General features: G+C 42.7%; 1 protein-coding gene across 3 annotated transcripts; it reads right to left on the reverse strand.

Moving 5' to 3' along the window:
* Window positions 1–2,116: 2,116 nt before the first annotated feature.
* HERPUD1 (homocysteine inducible ER protein with ubiquitin like domain 1) lies at window positions 2,117–13,062 on the reverse strand. Of its 3 annotated transcripts, none has more exons than XM_063110501.1 (8): window positions 12,808–13,062; window positions 9,813–9,890; window positions 9,650–9,721; window positions 8,422–8,552; window positions 6,175–6,297; window positions 5,117–5,467; window positions 3,710–3,815; window positions 2,117–2,880 (listed from the first exon to the last, which is right to left on the reverse strand). In XM_063110501.1, the coding sequence occupies exons 1-8, from the start codon at window positions 12,952–12,954 to the stop codon at window positions 2,716–2,718; spliced, it is 1,173 nt and encodes a 390-aa protein (XP_062966571.1). In that variant the 5' UTR covers window positions 12,955–13,062; the 3' UTR covers window positions 2,117–2,715. The 3 variants fall into 3 exon arrangements, with proteins under 3 accessions (XP_062966571.1, XP_062966570.1, XP_062966572.1); XM_063110500.1 differs by having other exon boundaries at window positions 9,650–9,724; XM_063110502.1 differs by lacking the exon at window positions 2,117–2,880 and having other exon boundaries at window positions 3,736–3,815; window positions 5,274–5,467; window positions 9,650–9,724.
* Window positions 13,063–24,419: the final 11,357 nt, after the last annotated feature.

The following is a 24,419-nucleotide window of genomic DNA, read 5'->3' on the forward strand; positions in this document are numbered from 1 at the left end:
CGTGCCTGAGAGGCAGTGTTTCTCTCAACTCTGCCCCTTGTGGGTCTGTGACCCTGGACAAGTCGATCATCTCCATGAGCTCCTATAAAATAGAACAACTAGATTGCAGGGTCAGCTTATTAAGACAGAGACTATGTACATCCAAGTACTTTGAAAAGCATCAAGTGATTACATAAAACCTGGGATTTCTTCAGGTGACCTGGAGTCTTTCCCTTGTCAGACTGTAGACAAATATGGATTCTCATCTCCCTACTGGCTATGTGAAGAATACTTATCTCTGTTATTACATAAAATGTCACTTCTAACCAAGTACTCCTGTTTGCTACTTTTTCTGGTAGCTGGCTGGTAAGGGGATCTGAACCCTTGACCTTGCTGTTACACCATGCTCAGACTGAGCTAACCAACCAGCTCCTTTGCTACTTAGAATGCCAAAGGAGGTGCAGATTAAGTAGTAACTTAACCTGCATTTCCCAAAATGGGGCACCCAGATCAGTCCCAGGCATATTCTCAGGAAGGGACAGGCTGCAGACCAGGTGCCCCACTTCTGGCACATCAGCATATTACAGGCCCCAGAAGCCCTACAGTGAATAAACCTATGTACTTGTGCCAGCCTGAGGTTTCCAAAATTTACTTGACCACGGAGCTCGTTTTTTGGAGTTTCTTCTACAGGAACTAAGGATTCAAGAAAACACACCTGAACAACTGCAAACTTAAAAAGCTGCTATGGCCAGACCTGAAATTTTATTTTTTTTCAGCTATTTAACTGCTACTTAATAATGAAGACCCAAACCAATAGTTTGCTCCATGTTCAGAATGGTATGTGGCACATTACTATATATGGCAGCTGTTACAGAAGCATTGACATTTCTGCTTCCCCACCCCCATCGGCCATCTTAAGCCTTATGGCTGAAGGTCCCCCATTTGCCCTAGCATGGCCTGGTCCAATATAAACCCTGGTCAGCTTTGCTGAGGAGCACCCTCCTGGCACTATTTATTTTGGGCCCATGGAATCTGGAGTTTAACCCTGACAACCTGACACTGCAGGGGTTGTGGCCCCACTCCTTCAGAAATAGGGGATGGGTACTGCCAGCTGCCTGGAGCCTCAGGCCCCTTGCCAAATGGTGATGGCCTCACCCCTAAAAAGCATTAGGATTTTGCACCCGAGACTTCACAAGTTCTTAATAATTACTTTCATAAACCACCAAGTCCTAATTCCCAGGAATGCCCAGAATCCAGATGTTTGGCAGGAGGGGCAAGCCCCACGGCTGCACTGTTGCTCTTGCTGTGGCCTTTCTCTCCAGCTCCGCAGACTCTCATTTCACACCCAGTTCCTTGCCCATAAAACTCTCCCAAAACTCCAGTCTCAAGTCACTTCTTCCTTCAGGTAAATACCACCTTCATAATTTGTCAAGAACCACTGCTTTCTGATAGTTCCTCTGTTCTGGAGGCATGCTGTTATTTGAAATGTTTTGCCATTTAACTCCTTATGTAATCATCTTAGTTGGCTTTTGAAAGCACGACCATATGTAAAACACCTTTGTATTTACCCAGTGTCTTACTATGAAACATTCAGTGGATGTTTATTTGATGTAAACAATGTTTCTAAGTAAGGATTAATTTAAAATGTTCACCACACCATGATACAAAAGACCAGTTTACTTCACCAAAAAGAACACTGACCAGGCCTTTAGCATTCTACCCGTAACATTACTCATGTGAAAATACACAGAACTTTGCTTTTAAGATTAGTCTCAAAATTAATACTGGAAGTATTAAAACCACAAAAGTAAGCTCAGCTTACAAAAAGCATGACATTTGAGCAGGCGAAACTGCAGAATTGCCAAGTTGGGGGTACTTAATGCCAATGGCTTTAAATTTGGGGGAATTTAACTTTGATGGGTTCTTACATAAGCTAGTACTGTTTAAATCAGGAAATAGGGAAAAACATAGGTGTATTATTAGTAAATTAAAACTTTCAGGGCCTTACCTTATCGTTCTTTGCTGGTACAAACAGACCTTTTGTAAAAAGCAGCATTTGGGTTACTTAAAAATTAGCAACTCAACTGTTGACTATCCAGTACAATGAACACAGAGTAAACTGCTAGGATGACAGGAGTCTCTAACAGGGCCATTCATAGTAAAACTTTATTGAACAGAAAATCCAGCAAAGGTTTTCACCTCTGCAAAGTTCCCCTTGGTTTAAAGTAAAGCACTGCATTTTAAAAAGCAATTATACATAAGTCTTTCCTAGAAAAGTCCTGCTAAAACATGTCTAGCAATTTCATTGATTATATAAAGTAGTACACTTAGTGTAATTTAAACATTCCAACAGGAATCAAATCGTACCAGCAGAACCATTTCTGCATCTATGACTTCTATGTACATACACACATGCAGACACACATCTGGAAAACTTCCTCAAGCATAAACATGCGACACCTAATGCCTTCTACTTACAATGCCTATTAAACTACATACAGTATATATTAAAGCTCTTCAGAATAAAGACATGAGAAGCCTTGGGCATTTTTTGTTCAATTTGTATCATGGCTTCATGTCTTACTTTCTGCTTCTGCTTGACCACAAAAGCATATCATCAACCTTGTTGATTTTTTGATAACTCATTGCCATGTCCAGGTGAGAAAATCTAGCTGGAGTCAGACAATCCAGTCCACGCCTGTCAAAGGCTCTCTAGTAGATACAGTGCGAACACCATCAGTTTGCTATAGCTGGGGGACCCTCTGGAAGAAGAGAGGCAAAGAAAGTCTTGAAGACAAGCCATGCTGTGCTCATAAATGAAGGGCTAGTCTGCTCGTCATCTAGTACGTCTCTGTCTGGAGGGAGGTGGTTGGGCTCTTCAGTTTCAGGTTCGGCACCTTCCTACAGATAATGAAACAAAATGAGAAAACAATTAAGGCCATGATGAACACCAAATAATGTTATTAGGAAAGGGCAGGGTAAATCTCTGGCCCCTTGCCCCATAAACCAAGCAGCCAGGCAGCCAGGACCCCAGGGAATGATGTCCTAGGCTGGATAGGGCTTTCTCAGGCTTCCACTGATGACACCGATGACACTTTCATAGTTTTGAATACTCCTGGCAGCAAACATCACAGCAAATGAAGTAACTAGGTCTTCAACTATCATTAGCTAGGAATTAAGTTAAACACTTCATTAAATATGGATATTCTTCTAATTTTGGCAGTGCTCTGAGTTAAGAAACCAAAAATAGAAACTAAGAGTTCTAAAAACATACTAGGGTGACAATTTATATTATAAAAGAATATCCTTTAGGATCATGCATTAATCTGCCTTACAAAAATTCTGTTTCTGTGTGTTATTTTCTAGGAAATCTATTCTGTGAGATATGCTTATGCTCCTTATCCTTAATTAGAATAACTATCCATTTGCAGGTTCCATGGTATAACACATTGTTTCAGACCATTAAATACTCAAAATAGTCAGTTTTTAAAACATTATTTACATATGCAAAAATGCAAATTACCGCATGACAAATATGGTCCATGGATTTTATGGCACATTCAATGTTTTAAAAATAGCTGTTGCTCTAAGAATAAATTTGAAAAATCAAAATCATGAAATATTTTAGCTTAATAAAATGGTAAACCACAGACTAGAAAGCTAAGGTTAAGGATTTGACAGCCTGGCATATCACATCAAGCTTGCCTGGGCTCCTGTGGAGGGTCCATACCTGTAAGTTATTGTTTGGGTCCTGATTTACAGCTTCAAGAGGAAGACCATCATTCGGGAAGTTCTGAACAGGTCTTTGTCTAAATGGAAACCACCCAACGTGATGCCTTCAAAGGAAACACATAAAATCCATCTTAGCTAATGTCACAGTGAGATTTACTCAAGAATCTAAGGCTCCCCTTCTCTAATCACAGCAGCACCCTAATTAGAAGCTCACAGCAAGACCCATCTGCAGAGACATTCTATCACATTGTCTCCTAGACCTTCTCACAATCCTGTCAGGTCCTTGAAGGCAGGGACTGTGTTTTGTTCATCATTGTACATCCAGCAACATAAACATCACCTGGAACATAGTATGTGCTTATTAAATGCTTGTATATCTGAACTAAACCTTATATCTGAAAATCTTAAAAGAGGGAGGAAAAATATACACAGATTTATAAATACATGTAATATATAATAATAACCTAAACTTGGTTGCTTAAATATATGGTTCTAGAGACTATAGAAAGAATTGACTAAGTTTTATTTGGAAAATCCAATTAAACTGAAGCAAATATGGCAAAATATTAACAATGATTAATTGTGGATATGAGTGTTTGTTACATTATTCTAAATATTTCCCTATTTTTTTATTTTTAAAAACTAAAATAAAAATTCACTTTTACTATAAAGGGAAAAATTCTTCTTTCAGTTTCAACAACAAAGAGCCATCAGTCTAGGCCAGGCTTTCTCAACTTTGGCACTAGTGACATATGGAGGCAGATATTTACTGTGAGAGCTGTTCTGCGCACTGTAGGAAATTTAGCAGCATCCCTTGCTTCTACCTACTAGATGCCAGCAGGATCACCTCCCTAGTTGTGAAAACCAAAAATATCTCCAGATATTGCCAAATATCCCCTGGGAAAGGAGGGTGAATAATCATCCTGGTAGAAAACCACTACTCTAGGCCACAGCTAAAGCCAAACATCAAGTATATAAAGGTTCCCTGATCCTTCATGCCTATGCTAACAGTCAGTGCCTGATCTTTACCCTGGAAGGTCGCTGAAGCCTGATAAAGACAAATATGTTTTTATTCAAAACAAATACAATTTCCTTCCCATGCCTCAATATGGCTATATTACCGTAGTTCATGAACCTGGAAGGGGCCTTATCTAGAGACAAAGACGAGAATATTCTTCTTGTATTAATCAAGAATACAAATGTGTTCTTGGCAATATACAACCAAGCTGTGAATTCCTTGCATTGAATATGCCAGAATAATACACTATTTAAACAACCCCCCTTCAGTGATGACTGAGACTGCTAAAAAAATAGCAAAGTCTGTATTGTACTTGTTTTGAGTCACAGTATAGTGTAATTTTTAGTAAAGGGAAAAAAAGGGAAAAGAGAAAAACCATCTGCTTACAGGTACATAACAACGGTGGCCCCCATGACCATGAGGAATCTGCTCAGGGAGGAGTAGAAGTAGAGGATGCTGAGAAAAACGGAAAACGTAGCTGCTGAATAGGTCCAATCCAACCAATCTCGATTTATCTCATCATCTTCTTCCACGATAGGGCCACCTTGTGCATTCATCCGCAAATTTTGATTGGCTCCAGGATTAACAACAACTTGAGGAGCAGCATTCTGATTGGCTGGCTGGTTTTCAGCTGGAAACTGGTTGTGAATAGGAGCTGGAGCAGGTGCAGAGACCACAGGTATCTCTTGTGCACTCGGTGATGGGACAAAAGCCCCCGATGCAGCAGTGGCTGCCAAACTAAAATAAAAATGACAGAGGCAGATACGGTTGAGAGCAAAGCACCGTGAAGACTGTGGCTCTTGTAACCTCATTTACACAGGGGTCTTTTACTATTAAGAATAAGTAGATACATGCACACTTGATTTTTATTCAATTTAGTAGAGAACTTCTTTACCAACAGTATCTGTAAATGCCTTTTCTGGGTCATATCTATAAATGCCTATTCTAAGAAAAGCCACATGGTAAATTTCATCAAGACCACTACAATTAAAATTATGGCACAGCAGCAAATTAAAAAAATTTTTTTTTCTTTTTATAAAGATGACCGGTAAGGGGATCTTAACCCTTGACTTGGTGTTGTCAGCACCACGCTCACCCAGTGAGCTAACTGGCCATCCCTATATGGGATCCGAACCCGTGGCCTTGGCGTTATCAGAACCACACTCACCCGAGTGAGCCACGGGCCGGCCCTCACAAAATTTTAAAGATACCACAAATTGAAAAGGAAGTAACACATTCTAAATAAAGTTATTAAACTATATATCAGACACAAACATCCCGGCATCATCACACAAATCAGACAGCATCTGTCATTTACTCTCCACTCCACCCACAGAACCAGACAGAGCAGGGCTCTGCAGAGACTGACGAAAATACAACATGGATGGAATTTCCCTCAATTCCCGGGAACCCTGGCCACACCCAGCATGGCAGGAAGGACTCACTACTGCATGTAGTACTGCCGTGCGTAGATCTGCTGGAACCAAGACAGCTGCAGCCACCCGTAGGTTGTGTAACCAGAGAAACCAGGCCCCAGGCCTTGCAACGTCTGCTGGGCAACTTCAAGCCTATACATAGATTTAAAACAAAACACTCATTTTGAGTTGGTTGAGCATGAATATATGAAAACTAAGTTCAAATTACAATCAGGAATTCAAAGAGAAGAATGGGCTTTATGGCAGTTACATGGTATAGGACTATCTGATACACCCATGTAACGCAAACCCAGAAAAGTACTGAATGGCAAAGCTCTCCTACCATGGTCCAGATCCCACGGAGAAAAAAGAGAGCCCTTGCCCAGTGCTAGGTTCTCATCATGTTATCAACAGGGGGACTGCTGCTTGTTTTGTGCATAGATGTATAAACTAGGTGAACCTTGTCAGGTTAAGTAGACCCCAACCCCATTTTTGATTCACTGAGTCTCACTGCAGGTCTAATCCCACTGTTCATCCTTTAGAGAGTAGCTCAAAGGCCACACTTCTCCCAAAATCTTTCCTGAAGGAAATTTCTCCCCTCCTACCAATACCTATTTCTTCCTCCACCCCTAGATCTGAATCTATACTGGGGCAGTATAGTATAATCTATCACCCGTGTATGCTTACTGACCACTTGATGTCCTGGACAGGTTGTGGGGAAGAAGTTCTCACCCCATTTTACAGAGGGGAGCCCAAATACAGTTCTGGGAAGGTGAGGAATTTGCACAAGGTCACTGAGCTAGTAAGTAGCAGGGCAGGATTTGAGACCTGGTTTGACTCCAAACTCATGCTTCTTCAATCATGCAACACAGCCTTCAACTGCTTAGGGCAGAGTGTGGTGGAGCCAGCTTTGGCTTTGTGCTTCTTACACAGTAAACTCCTTTGACACAGTACTTTACAAAATTGAATTATAACAGAATTGCTCGTATATCGGGTTGGTTAGGTGGTCACCCTGCAAGTCAACTCATATTTTTAAGCAAAGTTTTATGCACTGACTGTTCAATAAATATTTGTTGAATGAAATCAACAAGTTTAAATAAGGTGAAATTCAAGCAGACATGGGCCTCAATTCTTCAGCTGTATGGCCAGAATAAGCGGGGCAGTTTTAAGTTTTTATATCCAATAATGTATCCAATTATCCAATTTATATGCTAGCAGTCTTTTAACCAAATTCCATACCCAGAGTATTTCTAAAATAGAATTCTAATACAAGTAGGTCTTCATATAATACTGTTTTTTGGGTTTTTAATCATTTTAAAAAGTTATGGTACATGGAAATGAGATGATAAAGTGCTTTTTAAAATTGTTAGATCTGATGATGATGGCATTGTAGATATACAAAATAACCAAAAGGTTTTACAGTTATATACTGAAGGAGGTAGGGATGAAATGACATGATGTCTGAAAATTACTTTTAAATATTACTAAAACAAAAGTGAAGGGGAAATAGAGAAAGCAAATACGGGAAAACTCTGATCACTACTGGGGCTGCGTGACGATGTGGGGATTCATTACACAGATCCTTCTACTTTTGTGTATATCTGAAATTTCCATTAGGGAAAAAAAAAATTCATTCCTCAAACACCTGGCTTTATCAAAAGGGAAAAGGGAGGGGAATTGGATAGTTATGGAATTTCAACTTAGAGTTATCAAATTATTTGTTCCCAAAAATACTTAGGAAGCTGTTCCAAGAACTATCAAATAGAGACAGAGCAGTCACTTCTGGCTTTTGCTCTAAAGAAAAGCTCTAACTGCTCTAAAGAAATGGCTTTTGCTAGTACCAGCAACATCGTCCTTGGCAGACACTTCTTAAACAGTCTCTTCCCCTCTTGTCACCCATTGTTACAATAAACAAAGCACAAAGCCTCTCAGCTAAGCAGCTGCACAATGCTTACAACAGCTGCTTTTCTGCAGCAGCACTAATTTCCTGAGAGCAACTGAGTGGTCAGCACAACAGGAAACACACCCATGTGGGAAGACAAAATGCCCACATTTTCAATACATGAATCTCCTACCTTTTTAATATGTTCCTAAAAGGCTGTGTATTAAGAAAAGTTAAATACATAAAGACCTTTAAAGTGAAGCCCTTCATAAAGCAAAATTTTATACATTTTAAAGTTTGCTGATTATATACCTATAAACACACCTTATTCTTAAGTTGATGCAAATGAGGCACATTCATGTTGTATAAACCTGGTTCCTTACTATAACACTTACCTTGAGATGTTTTCCCATCCGGAGGAAGAAAGGTTCCGAAGAACTTCCCTTTGCCTTAAACCATCACTTGAGGAATCCCCAGGATACAGTCCCTGATTAGGACCAGTAGGCTGCTCTGTGGATTCAGCAACCTGAATAAGTGTGATATGAACATCAAAACAAAGCATCTGATGCAACAGTCTGAAATCAGGCTAAAAGGATTTTGCTGTGAATGGCTTATGCACCCCCCCAACTTGACAACATTAAATAGATGTAACGTTATGTAAAAAATATTCTGAAATTTGTTCAACACAATTTTCAATATACAGATGCTAAAAAAAAAAAATCCATATTTTTTTTCCTGGGGTAACTATGCTGCAGTTTCACTAAAATCTTCCAATGAAGTTATCACTAGTGAGAAAACTTCCTCATAATGCTCTACACATCTTACAGTGTTAAATTTACTAATTTGAGAAATTAAATTTGACCAACAGGATCTATAAATACAACCTAACCAGCAATATAAGGAAATGGAATTTCTTATACTATGTTCAGATGTTTTAGGAAATAAAGCTGTAATAAAATTTAGAGTGCATCACATTAGAATATCAATACGGTATATTTGAATAAACATTGTGAAATAAAAAAATGCCTTTTTTTGGTGGCTGGCTGGTACAGGGATCCAAATCCTGACCTTGGTGTTACCAACACCACACTCTAACCAACTGAGCTAACCGACCAGTCCAAAAAATAAATGGCTTTTACGTCAAACACAAATAAGTCTTTAGAGATCACCTGATAAAGACTGTGTAGCCTTTTCTTATCCAACTAATCACAACGAAAATTTCCAAAGGAAACATATTCACTTTTTTACTCTTCATAAAAATTAATGGCTCCTTAGATGAAACTTGTTATGTGCTAAATTAAACAAAAATCCATTTTCAAGTGCCTTGCTAGTTCAGTGATCTGAATACACAGTAACCATAGTTCAAATCATATCACAGAAGGTAGTGTAAATGTGTAACTCCACTTTTCTACTACAGCACTAATGGAACAGTCTACTACTACTATAGTAAACTCTCACTTGTATTGATAACGGTTTCTGATTCCTGATACTCCATGAGAAAAAAACCAAAATATTACTTGGCAAAAAGGCTACAATCTCTCTTAAGAATTTTATCTAACTTCCTTTATTCCTCCCTTGAGAGTTTGAATGACACAAATTGTTATAATCATAAAAAAGACATACCTTTGTGCTGGTTTCTGGCATTTTTGAAGGTCTCTTCACATTGCATACCAGATGCAAAACATGCCGCTTTTCCTGCTAAAAGGAATAAGGAGGCAATTTAGGACCTGAACTCAATCCAGTAAATGCTTAAAAACATTCAAAAGTTAATTTGTAATTGACATACCTTTGGAAGCAAGTCCCTGAGACATTGGTGATCCAACAACAGCTTCCCAGAATAAATTAACCTCTGGTCCTCCGGATGCTGATCATGGAAAGAAAGAGTAACACAGGTCAGCATTTAGCTCCCAGAAGTTCCCAAACACAGAGGAAACTGTTTCATATAAATAATCTAAGTATGTGTTTTCCCCCAACATCACAACCCCATATACAAAACTTTTTAGAAAGTGCTTAACTTTAAACTGTTCTCTAATATACAAATAAATTTAGGACGGCAAATTATCTCCAGTCCACAAAACCTATGGCAACATTCTTAACTTCTTAATTCCCAGAGGAATTGCTCTCTGCCACTAAAAACACAAATTTTATTTGGGGCTCTTACAGCAACTTACTTCAAAACCTGATTTAGTCTCAGAGAAAACTCAGAGTACTCCCAATGTCAGCCTTCACAAAAACCAACCTAGCATAGCCTCAAAATAACATGAAGCAATCCTAAAATTAAGCCCTTAGAGAGGATTTCCCAACATACACATACGGTTATAGAGGAGACCGTGTGTGGGTAACATTTCACACAACAACCCCGTGAGATTGAGTCCCCGTTTTAAGAGAGGAAAGTCAGAAATTGACTTGTCCAAGGTCACCTGCTGCTAAAGAGTCAAAATTTCAAGCCCTCTTCTCCATACCAGTGATTTTAAAGCTACAGGGACTCCACTTTTATGCAAATCTCACTTTAAAAAATTTTTTTTTTTTCTTCCTTTTTCATGACCGGTAAGGGGATCGCAACCCTTGGCTTGGTGTCGTCCGCACCGAACTCAGCCAGTGAGTGCACCGGCCCGCGGCTCCCAGCGCCGCACTCTCCCGAGTGAGCCACAGGTTCGGCCCTAAAAATCTATTTTTAACTCCTTTTAAACTGCACTTAAAATAATTCCTCAACACAAATTTGCACAATTAAAAATAAATTTTAAAAAATGAATAATGGCTTCTAATAATGCATATCAAAATCAGTACACTGGAGAGCACCAACTTGCCAACCTACCCTTGCCAGAATAATCTATTATGCAAAACTTGGAATAAAGCTGTTCCTGCCAAGTAGCCTGAAATAATAAAGTAAGCTGTTTAAAACAAACAAAACAGCAAAAACTGCATCTACTTATCTACATACATCAGGACTGTGTAACTAAAACAAAATAAATATTATTAGATGCTGCGTTCGGCATTCTTCTCACTAATTGGCTTTATAGGTAAACACTATATGGATAAACTTGTAAAATACTATGTATTGCATATATGGAGTCCTGCATTACATTCAAGAGTTTAACCACTAAAAAAGGTACGCGGGCCACAGCTGCCTGTGAATTTGAATTATTTTACCCTTTTTAAAGGCCTTAATTGACATTCTGTGTCTTCACCCAGAAGGCTGATTTGAAAAAAATTTAAATACGTTAAGCAAACAACTATTATAAACTAGGGCTTCTTCTCACATTATACCATTTTATACTACAGAAAACAAATGAGTGTGCTTCAGCCATAATAATGTTTAAACACAAGTTTGTATACCTTTTATTTACAATCTTAGGTCTTCAGACTCAACAAATAGGAATGATGCTCCTCACCCAAGGAAGCCCTCAAGGAAAACTCTCCTCCAAAACACTGCCTTTTACCAAATGATGCAACTAATGACTACACCTGCTTCCCCAATTTGTGTCCCTAATAGCCAATCTCACAGCAACACAGCCACTAGTTTCTTGGAAGCAGCTGTGGCGAAGTTGCTAAGAGAACCAAGGTGAATTCTAAAGGACACTGGAAAGGAAGCTTACTAAATAAAAAATTTCGAAGTAACAACTCAGAAGGAAAACTCACTTCTACATTCTTTACAATATGGAACAAAAACAAACTGACACATGAGCTGCCCCAGCTTGGAACTCTTCAGATAAGAAGGCAGTTTCAGGATCTTTTCCTGTCCGGGTGCCCTCTCCTGCTTGACCGAGGATCACACTTGTGGGCAGTAAAGAAGACTGCTGACACTTACATGATAGAGCAGAAAGTAAATACAGGAAGGTCTAACTCATAGCCTCCCATCACGTGGTGGGGAGGAAGGAGGGAGGGCGGCGCTATGGGTGATGTTGACAGCTGTGTCAACCAAAACAAAGCAAGGAAGTCTCCCTAATTGAGCGACCGAAATCTTAAAACCAGACTCAAGACAACTCCTTCTGCCTGTTGCCCTTCTAAATCACTCTTTGCCAGAAAGTGCACGGGGCTCCTCCCTGGGACTAAGCAATGGCCGTGCAGTCCAGCGCGACAGGGAAAGGGAGGGGCAGCTGCGGAAGGTGGACAGGGAGGGGAAGAGCCACGTCTTGCTTCTGAGTGTGGGACCTTCAGTATACTGTGACTGGGCGCTCACCATGTTTCTCTAGCCACCGGCCCGGAGCTGGCACCTGCACGCCTCTCTCCCCGCTGAGACGCTCGCTACATTCAGAAAACTCATTTTACAGCATTTATTTTCTTCTCATTTCTACCCATTGGATGCAAGCCTAATTAGGAACACCTAGTCGCCCGGTCGTTTGGGAGAAACTGAGGCTTGGAGTGTGAAATGACTCACCCAAGGTCAAAGAGCTGTTTAAGTGGCGTGGCTAAGGCTGGAAGCCAGATCTGGGGACGAAGAAGGGGCCTGGGGAGGTGGGGCAGGAATGTGACAGCCTTGGGGGTTTGCAGACACGGGGAGGGGAAGTGACGAGGGGACCAGGAAACGGCAGCCCGTCAGGGAGGCAGGGTGATGGCGGCCTAGAAGGAGGAGGTGACAGTCTCTGGGCAAGGAGAGGGGGCGCCTAAGGCGGCAGGGAAGGGGGAGACCAAAGCCCTGGGGGAGGTGACCAGGAGAGAACCAGCCGTCAGGGGAAGGCCGGCGAAGGGAGCGGCCACAGGGAAGGGGAGGCGGACGTGGCATTCCTGGAGGGAGGGACGGGTGATGGCAGCCTCGGAGTGACAGTCGGGGCCCCTCTTACCGGGCGCTCGGGGTAGACGCGGCTCAGGTGGGCCTTGAGGCGGCCCACGCTCCAGCTGCGGTCGCCGCTGAGCTCCAAGTCTCGGTGGCGCTGGTTGGGGCTTTTCACCAGGAGCGTGACGGGCTCAGGATCAGGTTCGGGCTCCATGTCGGCGGCGCTGAGGGCTCGGCTGCGCTCCGAGGTGCCAGGCAGGCGGCGTCGCGGCCGCCCCGCAAGCTCCGCAACGGCACTTTGGGTCTGTGGGGCGCGCGCCCCCGCCTCAGGCGCCTTTTATAGGCGCCCCGCTCTCGGGCTCTGCGGCCGGAGCCCTCTGTGGCTGCCGCCCATTGGCTGAGGCGGAGGCCACTGTCCCAACGTGGCCCAATGGGCGCCCGGATTCGGGCGGCAGAGGGGCGGGCACGTGGGCGCGGGCTGATGCAACGCGCAGCCCTTGCGTCACCCTGAGAGCCCGGAGCCCGGGTTCGGCGGCCATGTTTGAGTGCGCTGCGGCGCCCGCAGGGGGCTCGGCGCTGAGAAGGCTGGGGGGTTCCGGAGCTCGGCCTGCTTAAGGGGCACCCCGGCTGGCTCCCAGCTTAGCGGCTCTGCAAATTGTTTGCTCACAAAGCAGCGCAGCGCCTTTTTTAACGAAGGCCCCAAGGCCCGCTTCCGCCGTCCCTCCCACACGGTGGTCACACAGTCTCTCCTAGAGAGGAGGGCTCCGCGCCCCGACGCTGGCCTCGGCTCACAGAATGGCTGGGTGGAGGGCGCCGCGAGGAGCGTTAGAAGCTGAAACAGTAAACAGGGCCCGTTCTTCCCTTGGCTCAGAGGGGGGAGGCTTCGGGACAGCTGTGGCCTCAGACTTGAACGTTACACCCGCAGATATGGGACATCACCGTCATTATGAACGGCAAGGTGGCCACGGTCCGGCTTACACAGGGAGACCCTCGAAAGGACAGGGCTTTATAGCACACTCACACATTCCTCCTTTAAATTGGGGCTGACACAAAGAGGGCAGGGTTCTCAGATTCCTAAAACGTGACCACAAAGGCCTCCCTGTTGTAGGCACTCCCTCCCTCTCCTCTGTAGGGAAAAACAGTCTTGAAAAACAAAACGACCATTGCCCTGGCCCCAACCTTGTTCGAATTCTGTTGGGACATCTGTTTTTCCAGGTGTGTCAGGAGCTTGGCCCGGGCAGGAGGGTACGGGAGGAGTCTGGTCTGGTGGGTGGGTGTGTTAGTTTGCTGCAGCTGCAGTAACAAAGTACCACAGGCTGGGTGGCTTCAAGCTGCAGTAACAAAGTACCACAGGCTGGGTGGCTTCAGCGACAGAAATTGATTCTCACCGTTCTGGAAGCTGGAAGTCTGAGATGAAGGAGTCAGCAGGTTTGGTTCCTTCTGAGGCTGTGGGGGAGAATCTGTTCCATGCCACCCTCTGCTTCTGGTAGTTTGCGGACAATCTTCAGGGTTCCTTGGCTTGTAGGTGTATCACTTCTATCTCTGCCTTACGTTCATACGCATTCTCCCAGTGTGTGTATTTTCACATCATCATCTCTCTATGCATGTTTGTCTCTGTGTTCAAATTTCTACTTTTTATAAGGACACCGGTCATATTGGATTAGGGCCTGCCCTAATGATTTCATCTTAACTTTGCCATCTGCAAAGACCCTATTTCCAAATATTGTCACATTTGTAGGTACTGGGAGTTAGGAATTCAACATCTTTTTGGAGGACACAATTCATCCCAGTCGGTCTTAATATCATACAGAACCTGGTGTTTTCTTTCTCAGCTGTCTTTATATTAAGAAGTGAGGTTGAGGGTTTGGGAGATAAATTGTCTCCATGCTCAGCTTCTTGTGATTGGTTTTTGTCTGCGGAGGAGGGCTCTGTCCCCTTTCACCAAGGTAGGTTTCGTGGGCCTGGGACATGTGCAGTTGATCAGAACCCCACACTTGGTTTAATGCTCCACTGTTACTGCCTTAAAATTCTTAATAAATTAAACAAAAGCCCTGCATTTTCATTTTGCACTGGGCCCCACAAAGTAGGTAGCTTTCTATACATTGGGATGGGAGAAAATGAATGATTATGATCTGGTAGTCTTGCTGCTAACTGGAAGCTGACTAGTGGGGCAAGACCAGATAAAACAAGCAAGAGGCCTTAGAGGAGGCAGCCAGGCAGGAGATAATGGCTTCATTGGGAAGTTGTCTGCCCATAATATGGTTTCCCCTAGCCTGTGGTGACAAGCCTCAGCGCCCCTTAAGAGAGCTCATCCGTTTCCTCTCAGTAGTAAGAAAGTAAATGGGTATGGGTGGGGTGGGGTGGGCAGGGTTCCCTAGGGAAAAAGCAATTCAGTTTCTGTGATTTCCTCTTGAGTTATCTCCCAATGAGATAGCTCCTTTTAGAGGACTCTGGTGATTCAGCTTATAACACATTTAGAAAAACATTAAATTCAGGTCAACAAATGTGCCAGGAATAGAAAGATATACATAGCATGACCCTGTTCTCAGTGACCTTACAAATATAATAGGGGTGATAACAAAAATACAAAAATAAAAAACAATCAGAAAGTCTCATACATTTCTGAAAGATTTATGATTAATTCAGGGATTGCACTGACAAAGAGGAGAGGAAGTCAGTGAAAACTTGATAGAAGAGGTGGAATTTGAGCTGAACTTTGAAAGGTGGGTGAGATTCAAATACAAATAATAATGGCAGCACTTATTAAGCCCAATAGGGTGCTATTGGTTTATATACAGAATTTGTATGGGTAGGTATTGCTCAGTGGTAAACTCATGGGCCCAGAGCCAAACTGCCTGTTTTCAAACCCAGTTTTTGCCACTTATAAGCTATGTGACCTTAGGCAAGTTACTGACTTCTCTGTACCTAATTTTCCTCATCTGTAAAACAGGAAAAACAAAAAAATAATAATAGTATCTATTTTATAGGGTTGTTGTGAGGTTTAAAAGGTATGACATTGCTCAAGCTCTTGGGACAGACCCAGACATTTAGAAAGTGCTCAATAAATGTGAGCAATTAATGTTTAGAGAACTGCAATGAGTCCAATCCAGTGATTCCTAAACTTGGTTGTGCAACAAAATCAGCCAAGGAACTCTTTTTAAAAGTGAAGTGCTATGGTTTGAATGTTTGTCCCTGCAAAACTCATGTTGAAATTTAATTGCCATTATGATGGTATTAAGAGGTGGGACCTTTAAGAGGTGATTAGGCCATGAGGGCTCTGCCCTCATGAATGGACTAATGCCATTGTCACAGGAGTGGGCTCCTTATCTCAGGAGTAGATTTGCCCCCTCTTGTGCACTCTCTCTCTTTGCCCTTCTGCCGTGTGATGCCTTCCACCACATTGTGACACATCAAGAAGGTGCTTGCTAGATGCCGGCACCTTGATATTGGACTTCCCAGCTCCCAGAACTGTGAGCCAATAAATTTCTGTTCATTATTAATTGCCCAGTTTGTGGTATTCCCAGTTATAGCAGCACAAAACAGACTAAGACACGAAGATTTTTACAACACCAAGTATTGACAAGGACACGAGGCAATCAGAATGCTCATAAATGATTGGTAGGAGTGTAAGATGGTACAACCCCTGTGGAAATTGGTCTGGCAATTTCTCATGAAGTCAAACATGCATCTATTATACTGTTATACCCTATTATACTATTATACTTACAGGGATTTACCCAAAAGAAATGAAAACATATATCCATACAAAGACTTACATGAGGACTTTCATGGTAGCTTTATTCATAACAGCACCAAACACTGGGAATAGTCCAGATATCCACCAACAGGAGACAAGATATACAAATTATAGTATATCCATGTAATGGAATACTACTCAGTATTAACAGCAAATTACTGATATATGCCAATATGAATGAATCTTAAAACTACGTTGAACAACAAAACCAGACAAAATGAGTATGTATTATATGATTCCACTTTTATGAAACTCTAGAATAAGCAAAACTAATCTATGGTGACAGAAAACAGATGAGTGGTTGCCTGGGACTGGGGGGTGGCAGAGATTGAGTTGGAAGGCACATGGCAGTGGTGTGCCGAAGCCAGCTTGTACTGGATCACAAAAGCTGATTATGAGTCTCTCTTCCCAACTCAGCTTTTAGTGACATCACATTGATAGCTTGAAATTGGCCACAGAGGGAGTATTTACACCATTGAGATCAACAAACACTAAATCAGAGCTTTGTTCCCACAGGGAGCCAGTTGTTAAACTTTTACCAGCACACCACTGGGCATGAAGGAGATGAGATATCTGGAATGATGAAATGTTTTCTGACTTGATAGGGGTGTGGGTCACACAGGCATAGATGTTTGTTAAAATTGATCAAGTTGTACACTTACAAATTGTGCATTTCACTGCACTTACATTATACTCAATGTAAAAATGTAAAAAAAGAAAAAAAGGACAGATGTCTGTGTCCCATTTTAGGCCTACCAAATGGGGCCAGATGCATTTAATTGGGTACTGGTTCAAGGGCCACTTTTGGAAACCACTAGTCAGTCACATGTGACCATAATTATTTTTTTAAAAAATAATAATAATGTCAGTGAGAGGTGAGTCCAGAAAGAAGTCTTAGGATCAGCTCAGGAAAGACTTTGAATGGTCACCCTTGGGAGTCTGGGCCTTATTTTGTGAGCAATGGGAGATTTTGAGCAATAAAAGGGACATGACGAGAATCTGTGTGGATCTGTGTCATTACAGAGGGGGAGAGACTTGGGGCTAACAGATCCGACTGGTTCATTCAAGAGCAAATGTGGATCAGCGCTAGGATGGACCAAAAAAGGAAAAGTGAAAGAAAAGATATGACAAAAATAAAGCAGGAGGAAAAGTTCTTGGTCACAAGACTGGCTCATGAATAGAAATAATGGCTAACGCAGGTCAGTTGGTTAGAGTGAAGCATAATAACACCAAGGTCAAGGCTGCTGATCCTAATACCAGCCAGCTGCCAAAAAACCAAAAAATAAAGAATGGCTAACGCGTATGGAGTACTTAACACATGCTAGACAAAGCTTCGAGAACCTTATACGCTGTTGTTCATTCAGTCCCTACAGCCACCTTATAAAGTAGAATGCTATTATCATTTCCCTCTTACAGCACGGAAACTGAGGCACAGAGAGTTAAAATAACTTGCAAAAGGTTACAGAGTGAGTAACTTTTTGGAATTATTTTTTAATTAACTAGTTCTGGGGTATAATTTACATACAATAAAATACAAGGATTTTAAGTATACAGTTTGAAGTTTTGGCAAGTTTATTCACCTGTCTAACCCATACCCCAAACAAGATATAGAACATTCCCATCAGCCCAAAAAGTTCCCCAGTGCCTCTTCCCAGTCACCCCCTCACTCCCTCCACTCCTGGTCCCAAGCACCACTGATCTGTTTCTGCCACTCCATTTGACTGTGTATAAGTGAGATCATAGAGTACATATTCTTTTGTGTCTCTCAAAGACAGAAATGCAAGCAAAGTAGGGAAAGAAAAATAGTGAGCTGAAGGGAAATCCATATTCTTAAATGGGGTTTTCTGAAATGTGGAAATGAAAGGACTATAGAAACTTTTCACCTTGATTGGCGTAACGCTGCTGTGGTGCTGTGTCTCTGCTGTGGCCTAATTCATGTTTAAATTCTAAGAGAGGGAAAGGGACCAGGAACCAAGGCCAGTCTTATTTTACAATCAGGCCGTGAGTGCCTGGAAGAGACCTCTGCAAAACCTGAGCTGGCAAAAAGGTCATTAACAGTACACATGTTGTATTTGAAACAATCTGGTGGCTTAGACCCTGCTAAACTTCTGTACTTTGTTTTTGGAACTCTTGTTTTTATTTGGTTTCTAGAGATCCCCCAAATAATTCAACCAGAAACTTTGCCTTTTATGGTCATTTCTGAAGTCCTGATTTGGCCACACACTCGAGCCATCTTCGTTAGCCCAGGAAGTGGACATTCTGTTCTATACTCATGAAATCCATCCCATGCCAACTCTCCTGCCCACACTAAGCCAGAAGCAGCTTTCTTTCGTTACCAAGAGTAAACCCCAAGGCAAATCCTCCCTTACAATTGTGGCCAGTGATGTAAAAGTGTTTTAGTTTAATAAAGGAAGAAGGAATCTTAGACTGGAGTTCTCATCCTTTGACGACTAGTGGCACCTACTTCCCTGTTATTTCGTGACTGTGCTACCTTTCTCTTCAAAGAGCTTGTTACATATATTTTTTAAATTGAAGAAAATTAAAACTGAGCTGCTTTTTGAAAACTCCAAAGTCTTTCTTGAATAGGAGACACCAAAGGGTATGAACAGTCAGATTGATGATTAGGGCCAAGCTATGGTAGCAGAAGAATGATCTGATAGTTAACTGCACAGTACAGTTTTTAACTCAGCCCTTGCACAGTTTAAAAATGTACCCAGAGTTCCTCAATAAGTCAAACATAGAATTACCATATGACTCAGCAATTCTACTCGGAGGTATAAATCCAAAAGAATTGAAAACAGGAATTTAAACAAAAATTTGGTCATGGGTATTCATCGCAGCATTATTCACAATAGCCCCAAAAGTGGAAACAACTCAAATGTCCATCAACAGATGAATGGATAAATGAAATGTGGTATATCCACACATCTCAATATTATTCAGTCATAAACAGGAATGATGTACTGATGCATGCTACGAAATGGACGATCCTTGAAAACATGCCGAGTGGAAGAAGCCAGACACAAAAGGCCACATATTTTATCTATTTATATGAAATATCTGGAATAGGCAATCCATAGAGACAGAAAGCAGATTAGTGGTTGCCAGGGCTTAGTGGGGAGTTATTAATTAATGGGTCCAGGATTTCCTTTTGGTCCAGGATGAAAATGTCTTGGAGCTAGATAGTGGTAATGGTTGTACAACATTGTGAATGTACTAAATGCCACTGAACTGTACACTTTAAAACAGTTTAAAAAGTGAATTTAATGTTATATTCTCTTACCATAATTTTTTAAAAAACCTACTCAGGCTTCTCTGTTCTGCTGAATGCTGTTACCCAGCCTTTCCTCCAATGCAGGGAGAAATCTAAATTAAATGACCACTACCACAAAAAAATCCTTACTAATTCTCCCAAAAAGGGATTTAGACCCTGGACGGGATAGGTAGGTAGGCAGCATCATCTATCTGGTTTGATAATCTCTCTCACAGAGTAAATGCTTGACTTCGTTCTAGGTTGCAGGTGTACCCAGTTGTAGATTTATGGCTCTCCCTGGCTGCCTAGGTTTTGCTCCAGGACAAACAAGAGTGGGGTGGATCTGCCCTCCAGGCTGGAATCTGGAACAAGGGTCATGGCTGAACTCAGAAGCCCTGGGTAACCTCAGAAGTCCACATTCTTTTTCCCCCATTACAGCCTTCTGTCCAGCCCTCTTCAAAATATCTTGACTGCAGTTCAGCATTTTACTTTAAAGAGAAAAGAAACACATTTTTATTTATTTAAAATTTCATGTACCTTTCATGTACACAGAATCTTTTCTGTACCCTAAGTAGAATTTTGATCGTGTGTTAGTTTCTTTCTTTTTTCCCCAAGCAAAACCCCTGTCTTCCCCAGCCTGGTTTCAGACTAGACCTAGCACTTGGGCAAGTTGCATAAGACTACAGAAATAGCTCATAGCAGCATTCTTGTTAAAGAATTAATAAGAATCTTTTTAATCTCCTCCATGAATTTATTTCTACTTGCTCTGCCCTCCCATTCAACCCTGGACTTTTCTTGCTGTTTTTACTAGCTCATGCAAACACTTCCACTCATTCCTCAACTCTCTTATCTCTGACCTGGTCAGCCTTTGCTGCCCCAGGTCCACATCAACCACTCGATCTACAGGGATTAACCCCGGGATCTGGTTCTTTGAGAACAGGCTCCAGCCACCTCCCCCTTTGCCTTGCCCTACTACACAAAACCTCCACACATTGACCAACCCTGCCTTCTCCAGGAAAGGACCCCTGAACATCACCCCACTGAAGGAAGCTCTTTCTCACCCCCATCCCCATTGCTGCTTCTGAGTTGGTGTTGTGCATCTTAGCAGCTTTTCTGAACCGAAGGTTGACCTGTCTGCAGGTACGGTCTACTGACTTCTAGGGCTCCCTCCCAAGATGTCATTCTGTACTTTCAACAACTGGCTTACAAGTCTCCTTTCCATCCCTTGCCCATCGTAAGAACTGCAGCATCCAGCTCACACTCACTCTCACAATGCTCAGCTCCACTTACCTTTACCTCATCTCCGCTCTGCTCCCACTGCACATTGGTATGATCCATTCATTTGTCATTCATTCATTAACTTGACAAACATTTATTGAGCGCCTACTCTGCTGAGCCCCATGCTGGGTACTAGGGTGCAAAGATGAGTCAGGCAGGATCACCATTGTTGCTGGCGTGCAGTCATTAAGCCATTTCAGCAGTTAAGTTATTGAAACACCTCTGTGCCTGTTGGTACATAGCTGCTGCCCTGAGTACCCTCTAGCTGCCCTAGGCCCTCCCCTGAGGCTCCTGGGTCTCCCGACTATCCAACAACTAAAAGGTCCATCCCAGTTACCATCTTCATAGAGCTCATAGTCCAATGATGGACACCTTAAAGTTTGATAGTGCTCCAAAATATTTACCTCCTCCAGAATGTCAGACTTTGAAATGTACACATACTGACCACAGACAACCCTTTGTTCTCCATCGCCCTCTCTCCCACACCTGCAGAACATCCTTTTTGTGCTCATGCTACCAGCCCTTCAAGTCTTCTCAACCCCTGCAGCTCACTTCGGCCTCTCTATCCACCTCACAGGTCACAGTCAGCCACTGCCATTTACATTTTTGTCCTCCTATAATACCCGTGCCTTGTCCTTCCATCCTTTTGCCAGGGTAGGTCACAAGGACAGGTGTCCTGAGAGTTTTGCACCCTTCAGCTACTAGACTTCAGCTATACCTTTCCTGCTGCTTGGCAAAAATTTCCTCGCATTGTGTTGATCTGCCATTACTACCTCTTCAGTTATTCTCTTCCTTCTTCTTAAATCTCTCCCCTCTGATCCAATAAAACACTTGGGCCTCTATTACTCACCCCACCCTGTAACAAAGACATTTATTTCTCGGTGGATATTTATATGTTCCACCCAATTTTCCAGCACCCTTGCAGTTAGGTGGAGCCATGTGATTTACTTGGCTAAGGGACTTTGAGTGGAAATAGCATGTTACTTCTGGGCTGAAGCATTTTTTTTTCTTTTTGCAGGTGGCTAGTATGGGGATCAGAACCCTTGACTTTGGTGTTATAACATGGTGCTCTAACCAGCTGAGCTAAATGGCCAACCCTTGGGCTGAAGCATTTAAAAGACAGTGCATGACCCTCCACCTCTCTTGTCCTTTCTTCAATGAGCTGGAAGCTACTGGCTGAGGAGGTGGCCTCATACAGTGGGAGTAGTTTTGTTCGTTGAGTCTTGATGTGGAGAAAAGGGCCCTGAAGAGCTGCCTGACCATCATAGGAATGAATATGTGTAAAAGATAAATAGATTCATGCCATGTAAGCCACTGCATTTAGAGGGGAACTTGTTACTGCAGCATAGCCTAGCATCACCCTGACTAAAGCACCCCCTATGAAAATAACAACCAAAACACCTTCCCTTGAGTCTGCTATTCCCTCAAGTTCTCACCCTATTTTCCTCAATCTTTCCTCTGCTGGCTTACTCAGTTATAAGGTCTATAAACAAGTCTGCTGTTTTCCTTTCCTCTCCACAAATTCATTCCTCAATCTCTGGTCCCTGACCCACCACTTTGCCAGATTATTCTCTGGTAAAGTGTCCCAGTAATGCCCAGAACCCAGGATTTAACAGCACTTTCAGTGGCTTCAGCCCGCTTGCAGACAGCTGCTACTACATGGGTCTACTCTGTCCTTCTTCCACCCCTTCTCTGGTGCTGTCTTAGTTACCCAGGTTTTCCTCCTGCCCCTCCAATTCTCTTTTTAAGGCTGCTTTACTGGCTGCCTTTTCTTTGTCTTGCCCCCTACATATTGCCCTTCTCAAGATCTAGCCTCGGCCTTCCCCATTCTCTTGCTTTCTCTCTTTATCTCACCCAAGCCATGACTTCAATATCCCTGACCATGAGCATAACTACCAAGCCTATTCGTGGTAACCGTTCCTAAAGAGCTTCAGGCTAACAGTGGAACACCCTGAACTCTTCCAAGCTCCAGGACCACAATTCTGATCATCTGAATATCCTCACACTTAAAGTACCAAACCCGAATCTATTTATTCTCTCTTTCCCTCCGGCATCGAGCCTGTTACCCTGTTCTCCAAGGTTTCTTCATTCTTATAACTGCCAAGACTCTACTTCTGGGGCTGTATCTCCATTCGTACATATGTCCAGGCAATCCAGTTCTGGAAGATTCTATTTCTTCATGCTGCCTTCCATCTCTTCCCTCTACCACTGTTAGAGCATTGAGCCCTGTTGACTTACCTTTGGAATTCTGCACAGCCTCCTCCCTGGCCTCCCAGCCTTTTCCAACCTCCTCCATCTCCTGTCCAACCAAGCTCCTGAAGGCTTGGATCTGCCCCTTCACCTTCAGTGGCTGCCCAGTGCCTCTGAATTACTTGGGAGCTCCTCAGCCTCATATCTGGGGCCTTCACATAATGACTTTCTCAGTCATATTTTCCCATGTACACATCCCTCATACTCTAGGAAAACTGGTTTGTTTCTTGCTGTCCCAACATGCCTAGAGCTGTCTTTACTCTGGCCCTTGTCCAAGCTATTCCTGCTGTCCGAAATGCCTTCTCCCAACCCCAGCTCTCATTTCGGTCTTTCTGTCGAATCCTACCAATCTTTTAAACTTACTCTAAATGCCTATAGACTTTCTGTCTATAGAGACTTACTTACTATAGACTTTCTGTCTATAGAGACTTTCCTAATTCCCTTGACCTTATGTGCTTGCTCATTCTTTTCCAACCTTAGAGCATTTTATTTGTAAATCTCTTATGAGTTGGAATCTAAAACACTAGTTCTTTGTTGCCAGTGCCTCTCATCCATAAGACATTCTGCTCTCTTGCCTCCTAGTCAGATGGTTCCCAAAGTGTTTTTAGAAACTGAATTTGTTATGGCTCCCTTTCAGGAAGCGGGTACTTATGTCATATTCATGGTTTTAATCACAGGACTAAACCTCAGGTGGGGAATTACCAATGAAGCCAGTGGCTGGGCTTTCCTGGGCCCCATTTCTGTGAACATCTTGAAGTTGACATTTTTTTTTTGACATCCTGAGCTATACAAAGATACAAGCGAAACCTGGCTGCTTTGCATGTGCCTGGGGGCCTCCCAGCCAGGTGGTTCTTCCGGAACATTCCACAGTCTCATCCCTGTGAGACCCACCTCCCCCTTGCCACACTAGAGAGACCAGGCAGATGTCTAAAAGGGATTTCAGTCCAAACTGTGGCTCTCCATGTGATGAGGCCCACAGCCTTCTGCCTGGGTAAATGGAGCTCAGTGTGCCTATTGGGTGAATAATGTACTTACTTCAAAGCCACAACAAGTCTGGGCAGGAACCGAATGAGGATACTAAATATGGAGGCTGAAATGCTGAGGGGAAAATTGGGCAGCGGATCCCAGGGGATGTAAGTCA

This window comes from Cynocephalus volans, chromosome 10 (genome assembly GCF_027409185.1).
Source record: "Cynocephalus volans isolate mCynVol1 chromosome 10, mCynVol1.pri, whole genome shotgun sequence".
NCBI classification, from domain to species: Eukaryota; Metazoa; Chordata; class Mammalia; order Dermoptera; family Cynocephalidae; genus Cynocephalus; species Cynocephalus volans.

Excerpts from the sequence above, each read along its gene's own strand:
- HERPUD1 (XM_063110500.1), bottom strand. The coding sequence starts at position 12,954 with ATGGAGCCCGAACCTGATCCTGAGCCCGTCACGCTCCTGGTGAAAAGC. Across the intron at positions 9,725-9,812 it reads TCAGGGACTTGCTTCCAAAG|CAGGAAAAGCGGCATGTTTT; the intron begins GTATGTCAATTA and ends TATTCCTTTTAG. Across the intron at positions 5,468-6,174 it reads CGGCAGTACTACATGCAGTA|TTTGGCAGCCACTGCTGCAT; the intron begins GTGAGTCCTTCC and ends TTTTTATTTTAG.